A 26913-nucleotide genomic window follows, 5' to 3' on the forward strand; every position below is an offset into this window, starting at 1 on the left:
GTACTGTACAAGCCAGCAATCCTGACCAATCAGATCGCCAACACAGTGATCTCTTAACCTATTGGATCTGTTTTTCTCCATGAAGGCAGAAGTAACTGCTCTAACAAGACATGCAAGCAGCTTCACGAACGGGGAAAAGGAAAGTATAACAGAATTCTTCTTTTTAAGGTAAGATTTTGGCAACTTTAAAGATTTTTATTTATTTTCATGTTATTTACAACATTGCAGCAGCCCGTTCTTATCTATGGGTCGTCTGCAAGTCAGATGTCTGTAACTCAGGGACTGCCTGTACATGCTTTTATGCCTGCTCCAGCTTCTTCACATATTTGGATGGTTTGTGAGGATGAGTATACACCAGAACTAAATTTGTAAACTGTATTATTACAATTATTGTATTGTGTACAAGCCATTTTTTCTTTTTTTCTTTTTTTGTTCACAGATGCCATGACTGCTGAAAAGCACAGCCTGATTTTTCACTCTGGATTCCTAAGGTCATTAAACACGCACAGACAATGTTGTAGTCAATGCAATTGCCAGTGAGTACCGTGCTTTAAACAATGCTAGGTTGTTACCAAATTTCACCCAGCTTAAGAGACTGCTGTCATAGATAATGTAAAGAAACTGAAGAACTCCAAGACCATAGCTAGCACACTATGATCATTTCCCAGTGGACTTGTTATACTGTGTTATTATGTCCGTGAAGGCACTCTTATAGCATTCATGGCACAAATGGTCTCTTGGAGCTTGGATGTTCTTCCCATATTATAAAAGTTGGGGGGATAGTTCTGTCTCCATTTTAATGAATCACTCATGAAGAGAAATCGCATGTTTCAAGGAAGTTAGGTTTCCAGAACTAGTTGTTTACTTTAAAAAAGGCAGCACACATTCCTGATGACACATGTAGTATGCTTGAATTCTAAAAAGTCAGGAAAGACAAATAATATACTCAGATAACTGAAAGGCAGATGACAATCTCAAATCACTAAGACAGAACATGCTGAACTTTTTGTGAAGGTATTTCATTTAGTGATTTTTTTTCATAAACAAGACTGGGCAATGTGAAAGATTCACTGACTAGTTATAGCTTGGAATACTGCAGCACAAGGTTCTCTGTGTGCACTACCCAAATTAAGATGAATGCCTAATACACTATAAGGTAACACAGCCTTCCTCTATCACAGAGGTAATGTAATAGACGGCATCACACTGTGATCCTCTGTGCACACTAAGGCGTGCTTGATGAAAGAATAGAGCATTCTGCAGTCATGTGCTGTTTATTAAATAGGTGATTACTAGGCCAAAGAAGCCAGGAGTCCTTTTTAAGCCTAGCTATCCCCAAAGGTAAGAATCACATCATGTACCTTGTGTTGGTAAGTTAAACACCTTAACCATTATGCCAACCGCCAACACCCTGAGATTGGGGACGCAGAACTCCCATCTCTCTGTAATGCTGACCTAATGGGTAAGAAAACAGTAGCTTCCCTAATAAAAGGGAGACTCAATAATCTCCATTGATTTTTATGATAAAGAGATGAACTCAGCTGCTGAAGATATGTCTGTTCTTATTTTATGGACTTAGTCCAGAAAAATGTTCTGTGACCAGGGAAAACCTATTTTACATATATCACTGCATCACTTTAGACAGAATGATGTATAGTTTGTGCCATACACTAGAGAATGTGAAAAAATAAAACAATCCAACAAGTTGCTAAGCTTAAAAACACTGTCACTGAAAGAAGTACAGGACCGTGGCTTGTGGATGAAAAATAGCTTACTGAGAAAAACATTATGTGCCAAACACACAGCAGCTTGTATACTTTATAGTATCAATGTTTTTTAAAAAACATGCATGGTATATACATTGAACAATATGCCTCAGCTTTTTCATAGTGAAGCATAATTAAATTAAAAAAGAAATTGCAGTTTAGTGTAGAGGAGTAAGGTTTTATCTGCTAGCCCTGAATTTGAATTATTTGCTTTCCATTTTCTTATTGCATGATCTAACCAAGTTACTAACTATACAGTCCTTCTGAGTTGTCCCCTGTGAACAGGCTTTTGGGCCTAATATGTTTAGTTTTTAACAATTAAACAAAGTCTTCAGCAGAAGCATCAACCTTTAATTCATTATGCAAAGATTCTCACTAAGTAGATAAGCTGGGGGTGACTCCACGTGTATGATCAACTCCCCCACTCTGAACTATACAGACTGCCTTTCTTGTACTGGGGGTACAAAAACATCCTTAATGGCATATAGCAGTGCCAATCTATGATTCCTTTATAAATCTAAAATAGAACATCCCAATAATGGAAATCTATTCTGAAAATCCACATAGATGGGCATAGTATTCACAAAGGTGTGCTAGCTGTCTACTCTGGCAATAATTGGTCTGCCTTTAACTCTCAAAGTAGGCTTTGAAACAACTTATGAGCCATCTTTCTAATATTCTCAACTTCTCACTGTGAACCTACTTGCCTGTGACTGGCCGCTAGACCTCAGAATGGTATACGAATAATCTATCAAACTCTGTTGGTCCCCTGCTCCCTAAATGATATATTAATAATCAGAAACTTTCTTTCCTAAAAGATTTATGGCATTTAGACACTGTCTTCAAACACAATGAATGTGTTAATGCATCCTTCAAGTTGAGCAGTATGCTAATAGATGGAATGAATATTCATTCCTTAGCCCTTATGTACCACAGCCCATTCCTTATCTTCTGGAGTGACCTGTCTTGATACACTTCTCCAGTCAACCACTGGCACCCCACGCACATATGAGGAGGTCCAAAATGGTTCATTATCACAACAGAGCTCTGTATGATGACTAGTCCATATACTGCACTGGTGAGTGACTGATCCTTACACTGCACCAGTAAGTAGCTAGTCCTTATACTGCACTGATGAATAAATAGTCCATATACTGCACCAGTGAGTGATTGGTCCTTATATTGCACTGGTGAGTGACTGGCCCTAATATTGCACCAGTAAGTAGCTGGTAATTATACTACATTGATGAATGACAAGTCCATATAATGCACTAATGAGTGACTGGCCCTTATACTGCACCAGTCAGATACTGGTCTTTATACTATAGTATACTACAGTATACTGATGAGTGCCTAGTCCATATGCTACACCAGTGATACCTCCTAGTGAAGCCACGTGTCACATGCTAGCTTTACTCAGGTAACTTTCATTGACAATTCTCTGCACAGCTCTTGGCATTATACATAGTTCTATGGTAAGTCTCCACCAAAAATGAAGACATATGTTCAGGAATTCACATGTTTACTGAACACATATGGACAGGAATTCTTGTGTTTTATGTGTATGCAGCATTAACATGCACTGTCTTTAACATCTTAGAACTCATTCTTTAATTCATTTCTTCATTCGCTTGTTCTTTCATTTCTCCCACAGCTTTAATGTCCAAAATACTTAAAGACTACACAGCCGCACTGTCTATCTTACTGTATCCCATCATCCCTTGCCTGTCATCAAATGTCTGCTTGAAATGAATGGAGCGTAGTTATCTGCGAATTTATTTACTCTGCGATTACCTATTCCTATTGATCTGTCATGATGCATATTAAATTCTCAAACGTGGCAGACGAAAAGGAAAATGGTGGACAGTGGATTAGAACACAACAGACACAAAAATATCATTGACTTAAATAAGACATTAGGGCAGAATTTTTACAGGAAGGTCTAGATCATTTTCTTTTGTATACACGCTTACAAAAGCTGAGAAAAACAGTCTACTGATAATATTTTTAGTGATGAAATGCGATGGTGTCACTTGTTTTGTTTTTAATAAAACCCAAGTCTTAACAAGAAATGTTCAAGCATGCTTAATCTTGAAAAGACGTGTCAGTTCAAATATTTATAATTTTAAATAAGTGGTAGGTGAAAGTTTAACTTGGCATCACATAAATTACCGGGATCTGGACACATGCTTGACTAGCATATGTCTGAATCACAAAACATCGAACACATATACACAAAAGCGTTTAACATTGACAAGCACTTCCATGTATATGTGCCTGTTTCGTAGATCGGACTACAGTGCGGGTAAGGGAAAATTCCCTTTTCCCCACTGTAGTGCGATCTCGGAGTGAGAATAATAAAGTAGGGGGGTGTGGGGGGTGCAGGGAGCCTTCCTGCAGAAATGTAGATTTTTTTTTTTGAACTACACATACACGGAAGCACTTTTCGATGTTAAGCGCTTTCGTGTATGTGTGTTTGATGTTTTGTGATTCGGACATATGATAGTCGAGCATATGTCCTAGACCCAAATTATCATACAGACATAGTGAAAGTGAGATTTATTCTTTGAATAACTTTCCAGCAAGTAAAAGTAATTAAAAACTTATAGTTGAATCTTATTGTGAAGACGTTATGCATTTTTTTTTCCTTTCATAGCATTTTTGCATTTGGAAAATTCATGGAATGTTAAAAGAAAACTGTAACAAACATATTGGTTCAATTTTCATTCTGCTGTGTCTTCATACAAATAATTTGTCCTTACATTATGCACAGCACTGAAGTAGTCCTGACTATAGACTTACATGACCACTAAGCAGTATCTTACACTTTTGGGTTTTGACTTGCTTACTTGTCATCTGGGCAGATCTTTCCAGATATGAAGACATGCTGCCTATATTCTGCTTAATAAAAGCTTTTTTTTTTCATTTGTTTTTGTGAATATAAACCAGTTTTAATTAGACTACATAAATATTTTTCAGTTATTTCATTAAAGGTGTGTAAAACATCATTTGCAATGATGTGCCCTGGAGGAAAGATTATAGAAAAGAAAGTCTTGTGTCTAATGTATTCCAGTATCAGCCTGTTAGCTGACCACTGCATGAACTTTGAAACTGTTTTATGATCAGGAAACAGTGAGCAAAAAAGGCACTGACAAAAAACAGCAAAACTTAATGCAATCGTACTCATTACGTTGTGCTTGTAACCCTGAAAAAACGGCACTTTCAGCAATATATTACGGTCGATTTTAATGAGTAGGTCAAACATGCTGTAAACTGAAAAATGAGTGCAAACACAAAATGAAATCAACCTCTAAGTCATTCAGTAACCACATTACACAACACTGTAATATGGTTACTAAATGATCGTGTTACGCAATGCTGTTCACCTGGGAAGCAAATACCCATGGATACTAGTTCCATAATTTTACTTACCACCTATGGAACTAGATATGAGAAGCAATGCAGATTACCTGTTCTAGAAGCACACAGACTCTCCAATTAGTTGCAGGAATGAAGCTATAAGTCTAAACTTAGTGAAAGATGTCATCTGGCACTATAAGAAGACATCTTTTTTAAGGGAAATGTCACAAAGAATTAACTTTCATTCTACTGGCAATTTGGTTAAAGTCTGCTGTTGCAGGCACACTGTATAGATGAAAGACTGAAAATATCCTACAGTATACTTTGGAACCCAGTACCACGATCATGTAATGGGAAAAGTCCTTACAGGTAACTTGCAGAATATAGGTCATAAGTTCAAAACATAATAAGGTCTTATTCTCTTGTGAATGCAGCCCTGGCAGTCCAAGGTTTACCCTTAGCCCCTTTTAGTAAAGATTTTTATCATGGAGATGAAAATAAGAAAAGTGAGATCACATGTAGGTAACAATTTAACCACTTTTGATGGTTTGTAATGAAAATGTCTTACATGCTGGTTAAAATAAACTTTACTTTCCATGAATTATAAAGAAAATAAAAGGGGTTTGCAGGCAAATGAACTGCGTGCACTGTTGCACTTTCCGACATGCAGCTGTTTACATGAGTGGGATAGTGGATTCATTGGACTACGTTAAAGGGACTTTTATAAACCTAACATTATATGTGGTTATCCAATTTATAAAACATTTTATTTCTCATTTTAATGAAGTTTATGAGGAAACTTGACTTTTTGAAGCATTTTGTGTTTAACATTTTTAAGTCATTCCCTCACAGAAAATGCAGAGATAAGGCAGGCTGTCATGATGGAGAGTATGACCACAGCAGCGATCTGATCGTACATTTATGGAGTAATTATTTCAGCTCCACAGTGCCTTACAGAATCACGATTTGAAGCAGTTCCAGTTTTTCAGAAACAGTTGGTGAAATCAATGACAGACATCTGGGGATTTATAATTAAGCCATGACTGTGTGGTGCATAACATTTGGTTTCTCCTGGTTGCTGCAATCAAATAATATTTTACTTCAACAAAAAGGATTAGGTCAAAACACCAGTTTTTTTAATAATAGGCTTAAGAAAACATGTTTTCAAACCCATCACTGAATTATAAACTCAATATAACTTAAGACATCCAAAGAAATGAGAACCTAAAATCATCCTTTTCAGTCGTTGAGAATCCCTTACTTTGGAACTAGAGAAAAAACTTCTGACATTATTAATTCTGTACTGAGTTTTGCAATTATTATATATTAAATTTGGCAGTAAAGCTAGATTAATCTTCTTGTCTCTGTCTTCCTTTCCATATGTTCCCCTTCTCCATATCATGCATACACACACACACACACACACACACACACACACACACACACACACACACACACACACACACCATACTCTCACAGCATGAAATTAAAAGTGCATGTGATAAACAAAGGTTGCTGTGGTTTTGTGCAGTAGTAAACCACAGTGTGTGGAACTGTTTATTGATGGGCAACATGGCTGGTTCAATTCAATGGAAGTACCAAAAAATAGTCATCTTTACTTTGTCCCATACCACCTAGTAGGTTAGTGGACAGCCAGTGATGGAGTAGTCACTGCATCAGATACCTTGCTTTGTCTGCAGGGACAGGCTGCACACCTATTCATGTGCTCACCATATGGACACTTAGAGACTCTTGGGATCAGAAGTGGTGCATTTGATGTGTGAGACAAAGAGGTCAAGATACTCCAGAGGCGAGTATACAACAGAAAGAGGCACATCAGGTGATCTGGTCAATTATAACTAAAGGAACCTCACTTTTGTTAGAATGTAAAGACAATGGAATGCCTGTCTCTGCAGTATATACAGTTAGGAAAAATAAAGGGATTGTGGAAGGCTTTAGAACTAGAAATAAAAACTGTTAGAAAATAATTTCTGAAAATAAAATCATTATCTTGTAATACTGCACTAAGTTTGGAGATTTTATCGACAGGGAGCTTTACAGCATATTAGGGGTGACACAGCAAAGATAACCACTATAACAGGGAAGATTCACTTCTGTCCTGCTGCTGTTGGATTCATTGTTCTAACTTTGCACCAGAACAACAAATGCACCCTTGCAGCTGTGATCAGTAGACAGTTAGGCACTGTCTTTGATTAAAGTTATAAAGAAGTTACCAGTTACAGTATGTCATGCTTTGTGCTAGTTCCCTCCAGCAGCTTAAATGTCTTAACGCCACTAAAAAGGAAGTGTATGTGAGTACTCAGCAACATTTAATCAGCCAACCAGATGCAATGTCAAACAGTTTTACTTACACATTCTATTTAATATGCTACAAATAAGAAAGAAAAATGAAAGCACCCCCTTACCACAGCTAGTAAGTTTCTAAATGTTGTTTTTTTAAGTACTGGAAAACAATAATTCTGCAATGCCAGGTTTAAGCAAAACTCCAGTTAGACAGTCTTGCATTTTGAAAAAAAAGTTGCTTAACACAATCTATAACTTACTAAAATAAAACCATTATCAATATGCCATGGCTTTTAAAAAATAAATGAAATCACAGCTCATGTACAGGAATAATAAAACAAGTGGATTGCCAGTAACATAACTGAAATCCAGCAGTAAACATCCTGTTTATTTACATATTTAATCTACAAAGTGATAACCATAAAATAACTTAAAACTGTGCTTCCTACAATCCTGTTTTAACACTAAACAAAAGTCCTGCAAATGCCATCGTAGAGTATTTTATCCTGCCACAATTTTTTTGTAATAACAATCAAATCCTTCTATAAAACAGCTATTGGTCATTCAATCAAAAATACAGCTCTGGTTTTGAACTAATAGAATTGCACTGGTGTTTTGACATAATACATTTCTACTAGAAAATTAAACAAGGAATGACAATTTTTTTAGGAAAAATTTTCTTTTCTTAAATTCACAAAAAAATGTTAACCACATAGGCATATTATCTGAGAGGGAATTATTTTATATGAATGTTTTGAATTCAGCAGTGTACTTTTCATTAATTTTTATTTTAAAATATTAAAATTCAAGCTATAGTTTAAATCATGACACTTATTTTATGCTTTTTTAAAGCAATGCAAAACATATTTAAGTCCCTTTAACAGAGGTTTAATGGCAAAGTATTAAAAGGTGATTTATTAATGCATGGCGTGAAAACTGACACATGAATTACAAATACATAAACAAAGGTAAAAATAAATTGTATAAAGATAAATAAACACTGATTTGAACAACAGGCATTTAATGGTTTTAAGTGACATATATTGCAGGCTTATACATATGGGATTTAAAATGAAGTTTAATAGACTTTTTACCTTTTTCCTGTAGCCATTCCTCTACTGGTCGGTTATATTTGAAGGGGATTTTCTGTTTTATCGTATTCAAACGCTCGCTATCAGAGTTGCCTTTAAAGTTTAAAAAACAGCTTAAAACATTCTGAAAAGTGAATGAGGTTCATTACAACATCCTACATCTCAAAAAGATTATAAAATATATTATAAATATTTTAACAATCCTTTAGTGGTGTGGTGGATAAGTAGCAAAATACATATATGGCTTAACTCAGTGGTTCTGGTACATATGGGTTCAAATCCAAGAGCAGAAACCAGCAGTCTACATTTTACGAATCTGAATGAATCACTGTTATGCCACCTTTCTTCTGATCATGACAAAAAATATTATAGGCTTATCAGTTTATATCACTTCTGCATGGTGTACAATCATACACTGACAATAAGAGCTAGTAGCAAAATTGCATTATTCAATGCATTTCCAACATAAGGGTTAGCGATACAATAAAATGGGTTCTCATTCTATGTTAATGATAGTAAGCACAATCTTCAGAACTACAAAAATGTATATGTGATTAGGAGAAAATGTATGCTAAGTGAAAACTGATGCATCTCTGAGAATTCTTATTTCTTAAATGTATAGAAATCTAAGAGTTAATATATAAAAGGTGAAATGCATGTGGCATACAAAGCATTCTCTGACTCCAGTACTGATGGACTTACCGTACAGAGCAAGTCAAATGGCATCAGAAGTACTCACTGTAGAAAACCTCTTCTGCAACTTCAACTAAATGTTTTGGAGGGAGAGGTGCACCTTGCAGAGGATACTGCTGCTCTGGAACAGACTCCCCATCCACATAAAACAAAGCTCATCCCTGTCCATATTCAAACACAACTTCAATCTATGGATGGGAGACAGAAAATGTACCCCAGGGCTGCCTCATGTACTACTAATGGACAAAGACAGCTCCTAAATGCTTTACCTCATGCAAATATTCCTTCAAACTATCAATGGTATAATCTCAGTTATTCTCACTAGAGGTAAAATATAATTATTGACCACAGGATGGGTAAGGCCAGTCTAACACCAAACAGCATAAGTTAATTCAAGCCACAAAAGGAAAACTGGCTAGGCTTAAAAAGGCTTGCAGGGGGAGCTAGCCTAGCGCTTGCCTATGAACCTGTAACACAGTAGAGATCTGGGGTACTGGAGGCTTGTTCTCCAGCAAAACATTAATGTAACATATAACAATGGCTTTCATAGCTTGCTGTTATTGCAGAAACTTGCACATTCAAGTCTCAGAGCTCAAGATGGGCACCATTTTAGTTGTAAAAAGATTCATATTTTATAACCTTTATTTCAAACGCCCTTTTGCAAAACTTTCTTCTAAACATGTCAATACTCACAGGCAAAGTGAATTATACTGGACTTTCCTTCAATGCTAGAAAAGGGAGGGGCAAAGTTTAGAGCTGTGTACATTTGGAGTTACTTACTTTAGTACAAAGGCAATACCTTCATACTGGGTCCTCAGGCAGACATTAAAACATGTTTTTGTCTGAGATTTGCCACTTATCAACTATAGACAGTTATCTGTAAATCTATCAGAACCCTCCCTACTCACAGTTTCCATTTTTTTTTTTTTTTTTTTTTTTGTTTTTATGAAAGCGCTACCTTAATCTCTTATATTCTAATGATCAGTTAGCCTCGTCTCATTCTGCTTCCTTTCCCTTCACTCCTTTTGATCCATTTATATATCGTGCAAACTCTCAGACCTAGGGATCACTTCTAATTGGGTTTCCTTTCCCCTTCATAGTTGCTAGAACATGTTATCTCCCTATAATCAGATTATACATTGTACAAACCCTTAGAGCAAGGGTTGACCTCCCTTCATCACAAATAATGAATGGCAGAGATGGACTCTACAGTACGTCTAAAAATGATGCAAATAAGAGTAGAGATGTAGAAATATAAATGCAATCAGAGGTCTTAAGGTCACCAAACCTTTCTATGATCTCTGTGACATGCCAAGATGAGTTCTTTGTAGTTTGAATGTCTTAAATGCCAGGGAAAGGAATATTTTACCAACCCAATCTAAGAGGTCCATACTACCATTCCAGTATTGGACCCCACCAGAAGGTATTACCCTAAACTGGAGGCTAGGACAGTCTATGCCAGCTGAGTCTCTAAAATTGCCCTCCATGCTTTAGAAAGGAATTGCTACTGATTTTTTCTTTTAATTACAAAATCTTATGATAAACAAAAAAAGGGTATAACATCTACAATGTGTGGAAGTGCCACTAACTTTACAATGTGTGGAAGTACCACTAACTTCTCTGTGACAGTTAAGTCCCACATCTCGCATAGACTTTTACTGTATCAATCTAATCCCACGATATTCACTAAGTGCTGTCTCTCATTCCAGGAATAGTCACATTTCAGGGTTTCTGAATGCAAGTGACACATTCACTGTCCATACAATGACCATTTTTGTTTCAACTACTGCATAGGTTACTGTCCTTTTAAATTAGAGTTTCTTAAGATTCTTAAAATTCTGTTTATATGTTTAAAACAGTGCTGACCTAATATCCAGCCCCACAGTACATGCAAGGTAACTGGATTTTGTACCGCAAGGGCAGTATGTAAGTACAAAAAACTGTTCTAACCATCTGCAAGTCATACGATTCTGAGATTCAACCGAAAATGCCTAGAACCACAAGAAGAAAATCTACTTATCCACCACATTTTAAAGCTTTTTAAATGTTTGTTATAAAGATATCACTGGGATCTTAGATGTCAACGCATATTCTTTTTTATAACAATATTAAAATCTATAGTGAAAACTGTGAAAATATAATTCTATTTAGACATTTTGGCAGACAACAACCTTTTTGATGAAAATATGTTTCAAAATTCAGGCATGCCATTACTAACGTTAAAAATGCAGTTATTTTTAGCAAATCTGGTACTTTAGCATTTTAAGAAGGTGACTCACAATGACAGCAAGTCATATCCTGCCTTCCCCACACACCACCAAAAAATTGCTTTTCAGTTTCCCACAAAAAGTACAAGCAGATAGAAAATATTTAGCATTCACATCACAGCATTTAAAGTCTCCTTCCAAATGAATCTCCTTTCAGAAGCCATGTGGCATGTTTTAATACCTTCTGTGAGGGTCATGGTAAGCTAAGTAAATGTTTGGTTTATGTTTGTTATTTGTTGAAAATTTCTCCCATGGGAAATAACAGTGAAGTCGAGATCAGACTGCTTCTTTAAATTTATATAATGTACTGAAACCTTCAATGGCCTCATTTCTTTGTTACATTTTAATATGGTATAAAATGTTTGCAAAACCTTGCCACCTTCTATACAGTGAAGCAATCTATCAGACAATGAATCATCAAATGTCAGGCAGAAGAATCTTTTTATAGTCATTTGCATTATATAGTAAGTTTTACTTGCATTTATTGACTTCCTGATTAAAAAGCCCTTTGCACAACACTTCAACTGCAGCAGTAACAAGGGGAAATATATATATATGACAAGTCCCAAATACAGTGATTAGGGGGATATATATGAGAAGTCTGAAGCATATATTCGGCAGGAGATTTCTTAATTATATTGGTTATCATAACCATTTGAAGTCCCTTTTTACACATCTGTTGTTCTGTTTAGAAGATAGTACTGCTATTAGGATGTTTTATCAGATCTCTTTATGAGTCTGGTACTATAACCATGAAAAATAAACTACTTTAGTTCTGTCAGTTGTGATGAACTTTGAATGTTAACACTCTTTGAAATGGGTTATGTGTGTCTCTCAGTGTTCTCCACTGAATACATTTTTTCTACTAAAAACTAAAAAAAGAAACTCAGGATACATGTGGTTGTGTGACTCCATCAAGGTTATTATGACCAGATAAACTGTATATTGCAACATAAGTAAACCCTGCCCAACATTCCTAAATTGTTTTTATCATATCTTGAAATTAGATATTTAAAAGCAGATGAAGCTTGTTATAAAGCTCCTAACAAACATATTAGTAAAATGTTGCCATGCTAGTCACCACAACTGGACTTTTAGTTGTACTAAAGACTTAAAATAAATATTTTCTAACACAAAGTGAGTGAAATTACATAATGCATCTGTAGGCAAAAAAATAAATAAAAATAAAAACACCATTCAAACTTCGTGACATAAAAAGAGTTACATAAAAAGCATTTCTGCACTGATGAGAAGATTCAGAGTTGTTTACAATAATGCAAATATTGACAACAAACACAGTAGAATACATGCAAACCAGTTCAGTTTTAAAATGTCTGTGTCATATTTCTCCTTAGTGAGGTATGCACATTTTTACAGCTTTAGGTACTCCTTTATATTTCTAGCTATTAAAGAAAACAGATGAGACTCAGAAACACATTCTGTTGTGTTTTCCGGCACCTGAAAAGATGACATAATAATTATTGGTCCTGCCTCCAGACATAATAATTACATGTGAAAACAAGTACTTGTCAGTTCCAAAGACAGGTCTGTAGATGAACTGGAGGATTGTGTTGTGAATGAAATGCAAGTGTTGATGTGGATATCTAGAAGAAAGCAGTTGCAGGAAGCCATTGTCAGCTATTTCTTCCATAGATACCAAACTTATTAGACAGGCCCTACTGCTTTCTCCTGTAGTTACTGAAACAGAGGAATCACTTTGTGTTTATCCCTCATTCACCACACCATGTTCACAGGAGTCAAAAAACTTCTTCCAACTAGATTTCTTTGTGATGTCTGATTTATCTTAATTCATTTTGTTGACTGGAAACATCCCATCTTATGTGTGTCCCTAATCAAAGGTAAACCTACCCAAGCATTTACACTAAGTTGGAAGGCCTAGATAAAGACATCAGGCACAGCTACTTCTTTGGGAAGCAAGTTGTAGACCATCACTGTTAGAGAAAGGTATCTTAGACAGAGAAGCTAAAGTAACACTGTCAGGCATTGAGTGCTTTAAGGCTGTAGAGGAGAGATTCATAAATGTTTTCTGCATATCTGTTCAGAACTGATATCACCAAGTCACAAAGCTTGACAGCCAAGGATGTAGATGTGAAGGATGGTGAAAGAGAAATGGGAGTCCACAGCGGACAGTGGATAGTAAAGAAACTATGAAGTTACTCACAAGAAATATAGAGACGACTGAAGAACAGTAACTGGAAGATGCTGAAGAAAAGCAGTTAGGATAAAGGACTGTTCTGAAAAATCATTCAAGAAAGAAAACAATTGTCAGACTGGTGAGAATGGATTAAGCAAGATACAGAAAAATGAAGGTGAACTTTTCCAACTAAGGTGGGACAGAGAAGGGACTGCCTTCCACCCAGGAAAAATTCTTTGTGAATGTAATTCAAAAGAATGGCTGAGGATACCTAATGAGACTTTCAAACTGATGGTTATTGAATGAGTGTCTGATGTTAGGAAAGGGTTAAGTCTGATATCAGACTCAGTGCAACATTGCAGGAAGTATTCAGAGAAGAGCTTTATAAACATCAAAACATAAAAGAACCAGAACAGTTTTGCTAGTGTTTTGTATAAGAAAGGTTGTTTATAATGTGTTGACATTTCCCATTTATACTGACATTTTAGGTTTATTACTGCTGTCTATGTCTCTATTGCCTCAACACTCAGTTATTTTATTAACACTCCTGGCAATTAAAACTGATTAATCCAACCATTCATTGTGTCAGCAACATCACACCCCTGTAATAAGAGGCTTGTCTACTTCACCATATTGATTTGGTCTATGCACAATGTTACACTTTACAGTTGTTTCAACCTGCAATGCTTTAGATTCTTTCTTACTTGGAACCAAAGAATCCAAATATTTCTGCAAATATGGTATACTCTAAATATGTAGAGTGTGTTTTTTTTTTCTCCTAAATGCATGTGGCATTGTAAAGTAACTGTTATAGGCTCTTCTTTTAACACTGGTTGTATTCATGGCCATAAAAGTAAAAGAGAACACTTTAATAAAGCAATATATTGGCTTATGGTTTTCCAGGCCAGTACAAAAAGCTCCAACATCTTTCTGGACTGTTTACATCATGCCTGTATTATTCATTCTTATCCAAGACTGTTATCTATATGATGTTGTTAAACAATCAGTAAAAGATGCAATTCTGTGGGTAGACAATGAAAGCATTGCCCCTTACTCTTACTCCCCCACATCGGGTTTGCACAGGATCTTCTCTAGTTTGTTAAAAATATATAGACTTCTACCTAAAACCCAATAGAATGGTAACCATTTGATATGTTGGGACCTGCTAGAGCGAGTTCCAAAACACAGACACTGAATGGCCGAAAAACGGACGTAGATATAGTAAGTCCAAGATGGCCATTTCTTTGGATATTCATTATTCTCTGAGGTATAGCAATCTCAGAGTTGGTATAAAAATGTTCAGGGTTTGTGGGAGCTCCCGACATAGTGGGGGGTACATGGAAGCTTGCCCCCACCCCCACAGAAAAGAAGTTTAAAGGAGAAGAGCCATCATCAAGATTTGCTCTTCTCCTGAGTTTTCTGTCTTTTTTTTTTTTTTTTTATGGCTTGTTGATACTCAGCATTTTGAGTGATGATATTTCAATAGGGAGTCCTAAAGAACTTCTTTATGTTTGCCCCATGCATTCTTTATTTCTATCATTTGTTTTTCCCCAGATTCATCATGAGTACTATTCCCCACATTGCAGCTGTCTCTGTGAATAAACTCTCTGAATGATGGGGCCCTCTATGAGGTTGTCCCACCTGTCTTCAGATCATGTGATATAATTATGCCAAGGTACCTATCATTTTTGTTCTTGCCAGTGTCATACCTCCCACAATGTATTTTACCTTGAGAGGTTTATTACACTGAGGAATTATCTTAAATACTTCCATATTGATTCAAAGCTGTCCATTCCTCCATTTGTTATCCTGCCCTATGTGTCATCCATAGCATCCTTGCTTCAGACCTTTGCATTACCTACAAATTGGCAATGCTTGTCACTTAGTGTATCGACAAAGTTACTTACTCAGGTTCTGATAACAACACGTCTCAAAGCAATACCACACTTGCAAGGCCTTTTTCCTTACTGTGCATTGGTTTACTATAACCACGTGCACAGTTGTTTTGCCCCTTTTTACCTAAAACACCAACTTAGGAGACATTCTAGGGGGAGGATATTGTTAGCTGTCAGTATATGCCCAGATGTTAAAGCATGGAGAATACCCATTGCAGAGTGGTCAACAGAAAGATCCAGTGAGGAGTGCTACTGTGATTTTACTGGGGCAAAGGTGTTCATTAGAACATGGGTATTGGGCAGAGTATAGATAACATCTACTTCAGAGCAAGTAACTAAGCAAGTGACTAAGCTTTTTCCATATTAATTTTCCTTTACCTGCTTTACCTCTGCTAGAAATAACTCATGGGACTTAGAAACATTAACAGATTACTTTAACCTTATCTTAAAAAAAGTAACAGAAGCCACTAATTCAATAATGTTATACTTTTCCTTAGAGACTTAAACATGACTGACCTATACCTATTACATCCTCTCAATTTATAATAATATTTTTACCTATCTATATGTGAAAACCATATTAATATCCTAGTACATTTTTTATCTTTCTGTTTTATACATAAGCAATGCATGACACAGTTGAAAGAGAAATGGATATACTGCACTTCTCCAAATAAGCATGAATGTGTTTATGAATATGTTTATATAGATGTGTGTGTGTGCGTGTGTGTGTGTGTGTGTGTGTGTGTGTGTGTGTGTGTGTGTGTGTGTGTGTGTGTGTACATGTGTGCCAACACCCAACCCACACAAAAGTTGTCCACATTATAATTTGCTATGACATAGCTGAAATGGAGAAGGTATGAGTAGAATCTAAGAGAGTGCATTCAGAAGACCATATAACAGCACATTTCTCTTACTTTTATATAGCTATTTTTGACTTTTGGGTATTATGATTGATTTTTGTGGCTTTCTATAAAAGTGTCCTGACTGTTAAGTTTTCATGTCTTCTGTTTCAGGATTTTTATAAGCCTGAAAAGCAATGCCTGGTACTTCACAAGTGGCACACTTCAGCAACCGCTGATGCTGCGGTTTGCAGTGAACACCTTTGCTAGGGATGCTGTTGAGATATATACATTTTCTCTGTTGTATATGAAATTCTCACCTAGCAGTACTGTACCATGCAAATCTGTAATGAGTTTAGAATTTTGATTACTCATGAGAACAAGACTTCTTTGAAAGCAATCTATTATGTATTAATATTATTTTGCATTTCAGATTGTTTCAATGGACATATCCTCACACTTCCTAAAATGTCTTTTGCTAAGTGGTAGCAGATTTCATGGTGTTACAGACTACTGGGATGTTTCCACTAATCTTAGTTCTTCATTTCTTAATTTGCATTTTACTAACTTTTTTTTCTCTTACTCACTATAATCTATTGAGATATGATTTTTGACTACATTATATTATTTAGCAATAATCCACAAATGGGTGTGGCAATGCAGGATTTATCCATGATGGTGTGGTTTGATCACGAGCATGAAGCCCTCATGCATCAATGCATCAATGCATACTATGACATTATTTAAGAAAAAAAATAATTTACCTCTTCTAAATAAAGTCATTGTATTACAATGAGTTTAGTCCTCTTCTGCTTACTTCTCATAGTCTGGGGTATTGATGACAGTCACTGCACATGTTCTGCTGTCGCTGCCTTTAAAAAAAATATACAGACTATATATATATATATATATATATATATATATATATATATATATGTGTGTGTGTGTGTGTGTGTGTATACACATATATGTTTTATTTATTTATTTTTATGTAGAAAGAGTCTACATATAGTTGCTGTGTTCTGGCATATAATTGCTCATATTTAGGAGGTAAAAGGTAGTAACATATGCCATGGAACTGCTGGTACAGGTACTCCCAGCGTCACATTTTCAGTTTTTTTTTTTTTTACTTTAATATATTACATTTTTGTGCTACAAAGAACAATGCTTTATGTGAAAAAATATATGTTTTACATTTTAATTTTCTGCTAGCATTGCAGAAAAAGTGAACCAATGGGACTTTTTTGTGTCATTATCACTTTTTTACAATAAGCATCCTGGTTGGTTTGTCCAATCAGAGTGCACGCTATTGAATGCTGTATGTTTTTTTTGTATTATATTGTATAAGCTGATAGCTGATCTGGACAATGTTTTTATGTAATCTGTCCATTTAGGTACAGATTTCTCATACCCTCTTAGGGTCCTGCAGATTCACAATCTAATATCCACTGTCAGTTCCAAGCCTCAACAACTATGTTAAAATTGTTTTCTCATGTTCAGGTAAAACTGAATGCCCTTCAAATACATCTAATGACTTGTTGTTGACCTCTTTCCTGTGCTTGAGTTTCACTCCTTTAATTTCTGATGCAGCTTCTTCTGTACCCATATCATATTCATTTTCTGCTTTTTTGTATCTCATGAATAGAAGCTTAGCACTTTTCATACTGTTTCCACTCTGTTTTCTGATCATTCATGTGGCTTTTTGCTGGGTGCATACCAGTTGTGCTGCATCCTCTTCTCTGTTGGACATCCATAGCTGTACATGGCATTCTAGAACCTGCCTTAGCAGTATGCATCAGAGCACAACTTTCTTGACCTGGAGACTGCCCCATGCAATATTAGCTTGCCACTTTGTTGACTGTCCCTGCTGTGCCTTCTCCTAGTGTCTAGAAGTCCACATCTGGCATGATCATCACTCCTAGCTCCCTTTCAGCAACTATCTCTTCAAGTTAACTGTCTTCTAACTTACATGTGACAGCCTGTTGTGTCAAAAATACAGAACATTGTACTAATCTGCAATGAATGCTAACTGCCACTTTTCTATTCACCCTCCATTTTTTACCCATTACTACTTTGTCCTCAGTTCTGTTAAATTTGCAAACAGTTTCAATTTGGTAGTAACCCCACTTGACACATTGTAGATGAATCTTGGAAAACGGTGTGGGCCTCACAACACTGTCCCTTTTAACACTTCTCAGTTTACTTTCCTCACCCATGACAGCTTTCGCAAAATTATTACCCTCAGAATTTTTCCTCTCAGTAATTCCACTGCCTAAATCATAAATTACCACCTTGGTCTATAAAATTTCAGATTATAAACAGTCTTTGATATGGATTTCAGTCAAAAGCCTAATTCAGGTCCAGACAGGCCGCATCTACTGACAATCCTTCATTCAGTTATAATGTTGCCCATTCATAGAATTGCAGGGGTCTGATTAGCAACTCTTCATTACAGTGAAGTCATGTTTCTTTGAGTTTCAAAGCTGCTCATCTTTTAAAAAGTCTTGAAGGCTTTTCCTTGGATCCAAACCATCATCTTCCCAGCTACTAACATCATGGTAAGTGTATTATAGTTGGCTAACCTGGACCAGTTACCTCCACTGATCAAAGAAACAACTGAAATAATTTTCCTGTCATCTGGTAGTTCCTACATTGATCAGGAATATGTTAAATTATATTGCGACACTTTCCATAACAAGTATAAATAATACACCCTTACAGATGGCTGTAACCTCTTCACCATGTACAATATCCAGGTTTATATTATAAGATCGACGGTTGAAAACATCAAACACCATATGGTCGATGTCTTCAAACATCGAACTTATAAAAACAACAAAAAAAAAAATAAAATAAAAAAGTACCCTAACGGGTTTAAGCAAGGGGCTTGCCCCCCTGCACCCCCCACACCCCCTGCTACTTAAATATACCAACTCCTAGACCACACTACATTGCAATAAATGGAAATCACCCCTTATGGAGATTTCCGATTACAATTTGCTGTTGTGTGCTTTCACTATTCTCATGTCGACAATATCAGCTTCGATATTGTCGGCTTTCGAGAATATAATATAAACCCCAATATCCAGCTACACAGTTTTTGATGCAAAAATGTGACATTTTTTAATTTATTAGAAGTCTGTGTGAATTTTTTGAGCTGAAAACTCCTGTCAAGATGTCACAAAAGACTATGTTACAATGCCTCTCTGTCCAAATTATTTTACTGGCAACCGCAATTCCATGATAACTGCAACAACAGTAACATTTCAATTTCTAGAAAGACACGTTTTTAACTATGCCTCACAGGTGGAATACCTTATATTCAGCATTAATGACTGATGATAATAGTGAGACTTCAATGTAAGTAAATAATTTTCTACTGAAGAACTAAGTTGTGTAATTACCCAGAATGCCCTGCTGATGTATGTGCGTCCTAATCAGTACCTGCATTGACATTGTTTTGTGGGTGCAGTCATATAAAAAGACTGAGTAGACAGTGCAGTCAATACTTCAAAAACATTCTATGATCAATGTTTTATTTCCAAATTACTTGCAAATTTAGCATCAAGATTATAAAGTAATTATAAAGCAAATATGCAAGGAAAGTGAAGCAATACCCACAAGGGTACTTACTAACTTTTTGAGTAGTCTGACTACTAATATTGTACCAGATCCCTGTAAGCTGACCCGTTACTGCTTCACCCACTCTACCCTAATGGTGCATCCATCCATCTTTCATGTACCTTTGTATATTTCTACTCTCATTATAGTGCCATTCCCACCTATTTTGGCAAACATAGAGATGAAGAACTTATCAGTACTTCAAGATCACGTACAACTATTTTTTCCATTTATGTGCAATTTTTCTCTTCCTTCTGGAATAAGGGGATTTCTTCCCACTCAGCAAGTGCAATTTTCTGGTTCTTCACAGACTTACGAGGGCAGTACGTCTTGTCTTCCATCATCATGCTTGTTGCTTTTCATTTATGAACAGAAAAGGTTTTGCATCAGCATACATTTTCCAGACAAAATGAACTATGCAACTCTAATATTAAGCATTAGTGTCTGATTGTAATCCTCAGGGATCTACTGGAAGTTTTACAATGAATGGACAGAGTGAAAACATGTGGCAAAATCAGGGGGATTCTGCATAGATCATGGATACATAAAAGGTAATATTCAGTGATATTAGGCAAGATCGTGGATACATAAAAGGTAATATTCGGTGATATTAGGCAAGATCATGGATACATAAAATGTAATATTCGGTGATATTAGGCAAGATCATGGATACATGTTTGTTTTTGTTTTGGCTTTTCCCGGTTAGGGGTCGCCACAGTGGAACTCCGGTCCGCTAAAGATTGGCAGTCTATTTTTATGGTGCCGAGCTGCCAGCCCGACGCCCAACCTTCAATGAAGGCACGCCCATTCATGCATGTCTTTCGAACGCCACTCCACCGCGGGGAGGACATACACATTCGTTGATATTAGGCAAGATCATGGATACATAAAAGGTAATATTCAGTGATATTAGGCAAGATCATGGATAATTAAGGCTTTTGGACTTTGTACTGCAGGTCATGCACTTGTGTGACAGTGAAACAGATGCAACCTTCACATCTGTTTTCACATAAAAGTAAAGCAGAATGCACGGTGGGGGTTAAAGACCATATTAGCCAACAATGTGTAACTAACCTTAACACTGGACATTAGACAAAAAATTAAGCAAAATGATCCCAATCTGAAAATCATCTCACTGTACACCATTTTCTGTCTAAATGACTAGGTACTAACCTCTGCTGACCCAAGCATGATGTCATCTAGGAAGCAGAACTTCTCGCAGTGTAAGTAATGGGGGAAGAGCATATTATGCAAGGCACTTTCTGGAAGAGATCTTACTTAAAAAGAAAACTGAAAATGCAAACTTAAATAACAGAAATGCAGCCAAGGTAAGCACCTATTGATGAAACTCATTTTGAGAAAAGATAGGCTACTTTGATTTCAGAAGTCTGCATATAATCTTTTAGTTTTTTCCTTATCATACCTAAAATTTCTCTTTAATCACCCCATTTTGGATGACAGGCCCCGGCTTCCTCTATGAAATGTGCTGGAAAAGAATAATGACCTGTTTACATTTGTCCATATAAGCAACTACCAGTGCTTATAAAGCATCCAGAGAGTTACTTAAGATTATTGCTGGAGAAGGCAGCAAAGCTTTCCATAAATGCCTTTATAATGTCTTGAAAGTCAGTTAATATTATTGTTAGGGAATGCAATGCAGCTTTCCATAATAATGAATATAAAACTATAGGGATGAATTTCTTCTGCCAAAACCCAGCTGTAAATCATATTATATCTGAGAACTATTGTAAATATTCTAATACATTTTATGAAAGAAATGTGATAATCACAGAAACCATATTTAGTCATTCCCTGGGATTATTAATGCCTACACTAAGAGTACAATAGGAGTACATTTTTCTGAGTGAATAGACAACACAAGCATAACTCACACCTTCTTCCTCATAGTTTTACTTTTCCTACTGATTTTCTTGTAGCCTTAAATATCAGGGTGATTTATAAAGGTTATCACAAAGTGTAGACTACATGTACATTTAGTGTAAAGTTTATGAGTGACTAGAAGGCACAGAAATGTGGTAGGGATGTTCTTCAATACAGATTGTGTACACTTAGTGTAAGCATTAATGAATCTGGCCCAGTTGTGTTTTACTAATTATTTCACTGTGACTTAATTGTAAGAGCAATGTGAATTTTTTTTATTTGGGTAAATGCAAGAAAAACATATTTATATAGGCAGGAGGCATATTTGTATAGAAGCTTAGATCCATCTGTATGGGTGCTTAGAGTAGATGTTTCTTGCTGCACAATGATTTATGTGTTTATTTTGTGATGTGGTATATGACATTGATAACTGCAAACAAATTAGGGTTTTCATGCAGATCTATCATATGGATAAAATTCCATGAGACTGAACTCTGTTGTAGTTCAAAGAAAAACAATAATAATTTGAAGCAAAGTTTGAACTCTGGAGTAGCAAATTGTTGCATCATTTAGCACTGCTATCCTACTACTGAAGGTTTCAAGTTGAGATGACTCTCTGTGTGGGCTTTTGTTATGTGTTCTAGTTTCCTTCTATATCCCAAACACATGCACTTAATCAATGTCCAGTCTTCTACATTGTCATGTGTGTGTGTGTGTGTGTGTGTGTGTGTGTGTGTGTGTGTGTGTGTGTGTGTGTGTATGTGCACGTGCATGTGTGTGTGTCTGTGTGTGTGCCCACATTTGATTGCCTGTGTGTGTGTGTGTGTGTGTGTGTGTGTGTGTGTGTATATGTGTGTGTATGTGTGTGCATGTGTGCATGCATTTGTGTGTGCATGCGTGTGTGTGCCCACATTTGTGTGTGCTCGTGTGTGTGTGTGTGTGTGTGTGTGTGTGTGTGTGCGTGCACATACATGTGTGTGTGTGTGTGTGTGTGTGTGTGTGTGTGTGTGTGTGTGTGTGTGTGTGTGTGAGTGCATGTGCGTGTGTGCTTGCCGGTGTGGGTGCATATCCTGTGCCCTGTCCAGGACTGGTTTGTCTTGTTTTATGGCCCTTGATTTCTAGGATACATTCCTGCTCCCCTATGGACCTGAATAGAATAAAGCAGGTATCAGAAAGTGAATGAATGAATGAATGAATGAATGACGTGAAGTCCATTTTCTATAGAGAGAAATAAAAACACAACACCCATGTTGGGAGCTTTTCTTCTACAACCCTTTCTTAATAAAATCAACTTGGATGTTTCTTTCTCTTGGAGAAAGGGGAATTTCCCAACATGTAATGAAAGTCAGAGAGCATGTTCACACTCAGTGACATTCATACTAATGGTATTTGCAGATCAATGGATAGTCACATGATATGTTTATGAAGCACTTATATTGCATGTCCATTTTATAAACATGCAGAGCAAGCTGTTGTCTCTGTCTAGAATAAATAAACAGTGCATAAATTGTAAATTAAATAAAATAAATTGTAATCAACCAGCAGTACAGAGGAAATATTAGTCTCCAATGAAGCCCTCTGTATAACACAATCTTGATATTTTCCAAGAAACACAATGCTGAAGAACAGGTAAACTACAAGCTCTTTTCCAAATCTGTTACATAGCTTTTGTTGCAACTAGATCACTAATGTGTTCAGTTTTGCTGAACACAATATTTTGTATTCTTTATTGGGTCCTCTAGTTTTCTACTTATAGTAGCCACAGCACTGGGATACAACAAAAATCAAGCTATTTATTCATATCTGCTTGCAATGCCATTGAATGTCCTGGGTGCGTAAGTGTCTGCCTTTCTTTGATAGTGTCAGTGGCTGCTGCAGTGTATCATGAATGCAAAGATAATCACTACAAATTCTGCAGCGTGACAAAGACTTCATGTTTTTATGTGCATACATCACACCCAGTCAGCATGAGTTCTGCTGCATGACCCAGATTTCACATTGCTATTTTTTTGTACTGAATTCATTCTGTGTATTCAAAAGTGGTCACTTATCAACTGAATTCTACCAAACAGAATGAAAACAAGCTGGCATTGACACATTTTATGTTTTTTTTTAAGTACTCTCTGCTGGAGCAGGTAAGTATGGCATTTGAAGTATGTCTGTAATGTTCTGAAATATATAAAATGCTCCTGGAAGGCACTAGATTGTCATAATTTAATATTTTGACAGAGGCCATTAGGTGCTGCAGGTTCTGTTCATTAGTTATAGCACTGCATAGCAGGAATGCTTAAATGGAACATTCGCTTATTTGTTAGCCTCCACAGAGTTCTATATTATTTCAGGAAAGGAAATGCATTTTTCCGTATTACATGATTTCTCTTATCACACAGTTCTGAATATTCAAAAAAATATATAATATAACCAAAAAAAAAAGACTGCACTGGGAAAATATTAAGTCAGTCCAAATCTTACATGGATAATGATGTGTGATACAGGAAAGGATGACGGCCAGCTCTGTACAGAGGGAATTACATTAACAGAATGAAATTAGCCTGAAGATAGGATAAAACAACACAGCCAAAAAACAAGGACTAATTGCAACCCCTACAAAGAAAATGAATACTAGAACAAATGTTGATAATGACAGAAAAGGGGAGTTGATGGGAATTAGAGTATATAGTGCTTGAATATAAACAACTGTTCTGCAAATATATCTGATCAGACTGGTTCACAATGCCTCAGCATGGGACAGAACTTATTGGTACTACAACTCACATGTGAAATTCAATACTGAACCTAATGTTAACTAAAGTTCTTCTGAAATGGAACTGGCTAATTACTCAGTGAAAAATTATTACTGTACCGAATGGTTTGCAATAAATGCTGCCATCTTGCCAAATTTAGAGGCCTAGATATCTGTCAGGTAGATTTTATCAAATGAGACTGTGTCATAAGTAGAAGACTGTTACAAGTGCTTGAATCAGTTGAATGGGGGGGGGGGGGTAGAGCAAGCAATACAATAAAGAAAGGCTTCTGAATGAAGACAGAATTCGGATGATGCTAGGATGGGGGGAAACGATATATTAAAGAGTGAAGACAATATGGAAGGACACTGGGGTTTAACAAATTAGACCTAATCTGGGTAGATTTGATAGAGAAAAGGCAGAAATATAGACTGTCTTCTTCTGCACAGTTTTGTTAGGGTAGAAGCTAGAAAGATGGCATTACAAGAGAACAGAAATGACACAACAGAAAGAGCTCATCCAACAAAGGATGAAAGAACAAAGTTAATAATAGAAGTCTTGCTAACGCAATGAGACAAGGTGGGAGTTACTGCTAAGCTCTAACTGACCTCAGAGTGGAAGTAGTAAAGCCAATAACGGAAAACTGGAGTAGTTCCTATGGAATGGAGGAATACAGCTACGGTATCAAATTACAAATGTTATAGCAATACAGAGGGAGAGAAGGTCTGGTTCATTTAGTCTGTTTCCGATGAAGCTGAGAGAGTGAAGGAATCAGTAACCATTTGAAATGTTGGGACCCACTAAAAAGAGTCCTGAAAATGGAAACTGAATGGCTAAAAAAACAGATTTCCATGTACTAAGTCTAAGATAGCCATTTCTCAGAATATTCCTTTTACTCTGAGGTATAGTGATTTCAGAGTTAGTACATAAAAGTTTGGACCGTCCAGGTGGAAGGCTTGCTACCCCACAAAAACAAAGTTTAAACAAGAAGAGTGATGTTTGAGATTCACTCTTCAACTGCATTTTCAATCTTTTTCTTTTTCCATGTGTGAGCACTTGGCATTTCGAGGACTAAATTTCAAGAGGGAGATGAAGGAATCCCATGTTAATGAAAGCATATTCTACCATGTTGGAGAAAACAACGTGAGTCAGTATGGATTTTTAAGTAGGGAAATAACCCCAAAATACATGCATTCAAAGTGAGTTAACAAACATACAGCAAGGGTACATTGTGAGGAAATCAATACAAGGCACTACGGATTCATAATGGAGACAGGAACAAGGATTCACAGTAGGAAATTAAATTTTGGTAGAAGAAATCATAGGTAAAAATCAGTTTGAAAAGCATAGTTTTATAATATGAAATTGATCTGTATCAACATGAATTTATGGTGAAAAATTTAACTTAAGGCAACATGGATTTGTAACTGAAAGTCAAAAAGAGGTAATACTGCTCTAGTGCCAGAAAGGTTTATGTAAAACTAATCTTTCTTTACTTAATTGTTTTTTAGTTGTTCCCTATTTGTAAATGTTTGTTTTACCATTAATTTAATTATTGTGTATTCCCTTGTATGTTCATATTATTGTGGAGCTTTTCTCCCCGAGCCTCCACTGAAAATTAACTCTTAATGGCCCAGTGGACTATCCCAGTAAACAAATGCAAATAAATAAATACCTAAATAAATAATGATTCATAATAGGAAATCATGTAAGCAACCTAAATCACCATGCATTCATACTGAGGAACTCAGGCCACTGTGGCATAGTAGGAAATCAACCTAAGGGAATTTAATCTGTGTTGGGAAATGAACCCAAGTCACCAGAGGATCACAGTAAGGAGATTAACACAAGGCAGCATGGATTCGAAGTGGAAAATTAACCCATTGCACATAAATTCTTACTGAGGAAATTAACATGTGGACTAAAACCTTCCTGTTTCAACAAATACATATAGTGCAAAGTAAAGCAAAGCAACATCATTTTATTAAATGGGACAATAAGCCTTTCACTGATAACAAAGAACAGAAATGACCAAACCACAACAATGAGGCAATGTTTGATAACATATCTTTTAATAATAACTGTTACTTATGACTTTCATGTATACATGTTAATCTGTTGGCAGACATTTTTTATCACTGCCAATAATTTGAAAAAATTATGCCAAAACATCTTTCAGTAATATATATAAACCTACTCTGAGGGTGCACAATAGAGAAGTAACAGGAAAACTCCACTGTCACAGAAAGGTGTTTTGGCATAATTTCTTCAGTCTATCAGTCTATCAGCAGTTG

General features: G+C 36.2%; 1 protein-coding gene across 6 annotated transcripts in view; it reads right to left on the reverse strand.

Annotated features, from left to right (window-relative positions):
- The window catches only part of LOC122804267 (neurexin-3-beta-like), a 1298689-nt gene that overhangs the window by 458297 nt on the left and 813479 nt on the right, over positions 1-26913 (reverse strand). For all 6 annotated transcript variants that reach the window (XM_044074044.1, XM_044074043.1, XM_044074042.1 and 3 more), the window contains exon 4: positions 8525-8614. In XM_044074044.1, the coding sequence (XP_043929979.1) occupies positions 8525-8614 (90 nt within the window). The remainder of the gene's footprint in view (positions 1-8524; positions 8615-26913) is intronic.

This window comes from Protopterus annectens, chromosome 6.part0, assembly GCF_019279795.1.
Source record: "Protopterus annectens isolate FY-2018-M chromosome 6.part0, PAN1.0, whole genome shotgun sequence".
NCBI classification, from domain to species: Eukaryota; Metazoa; Chordata; order Ceratodontiformes; family Protopteridae; genus Protopterus; species Protopterus annectens.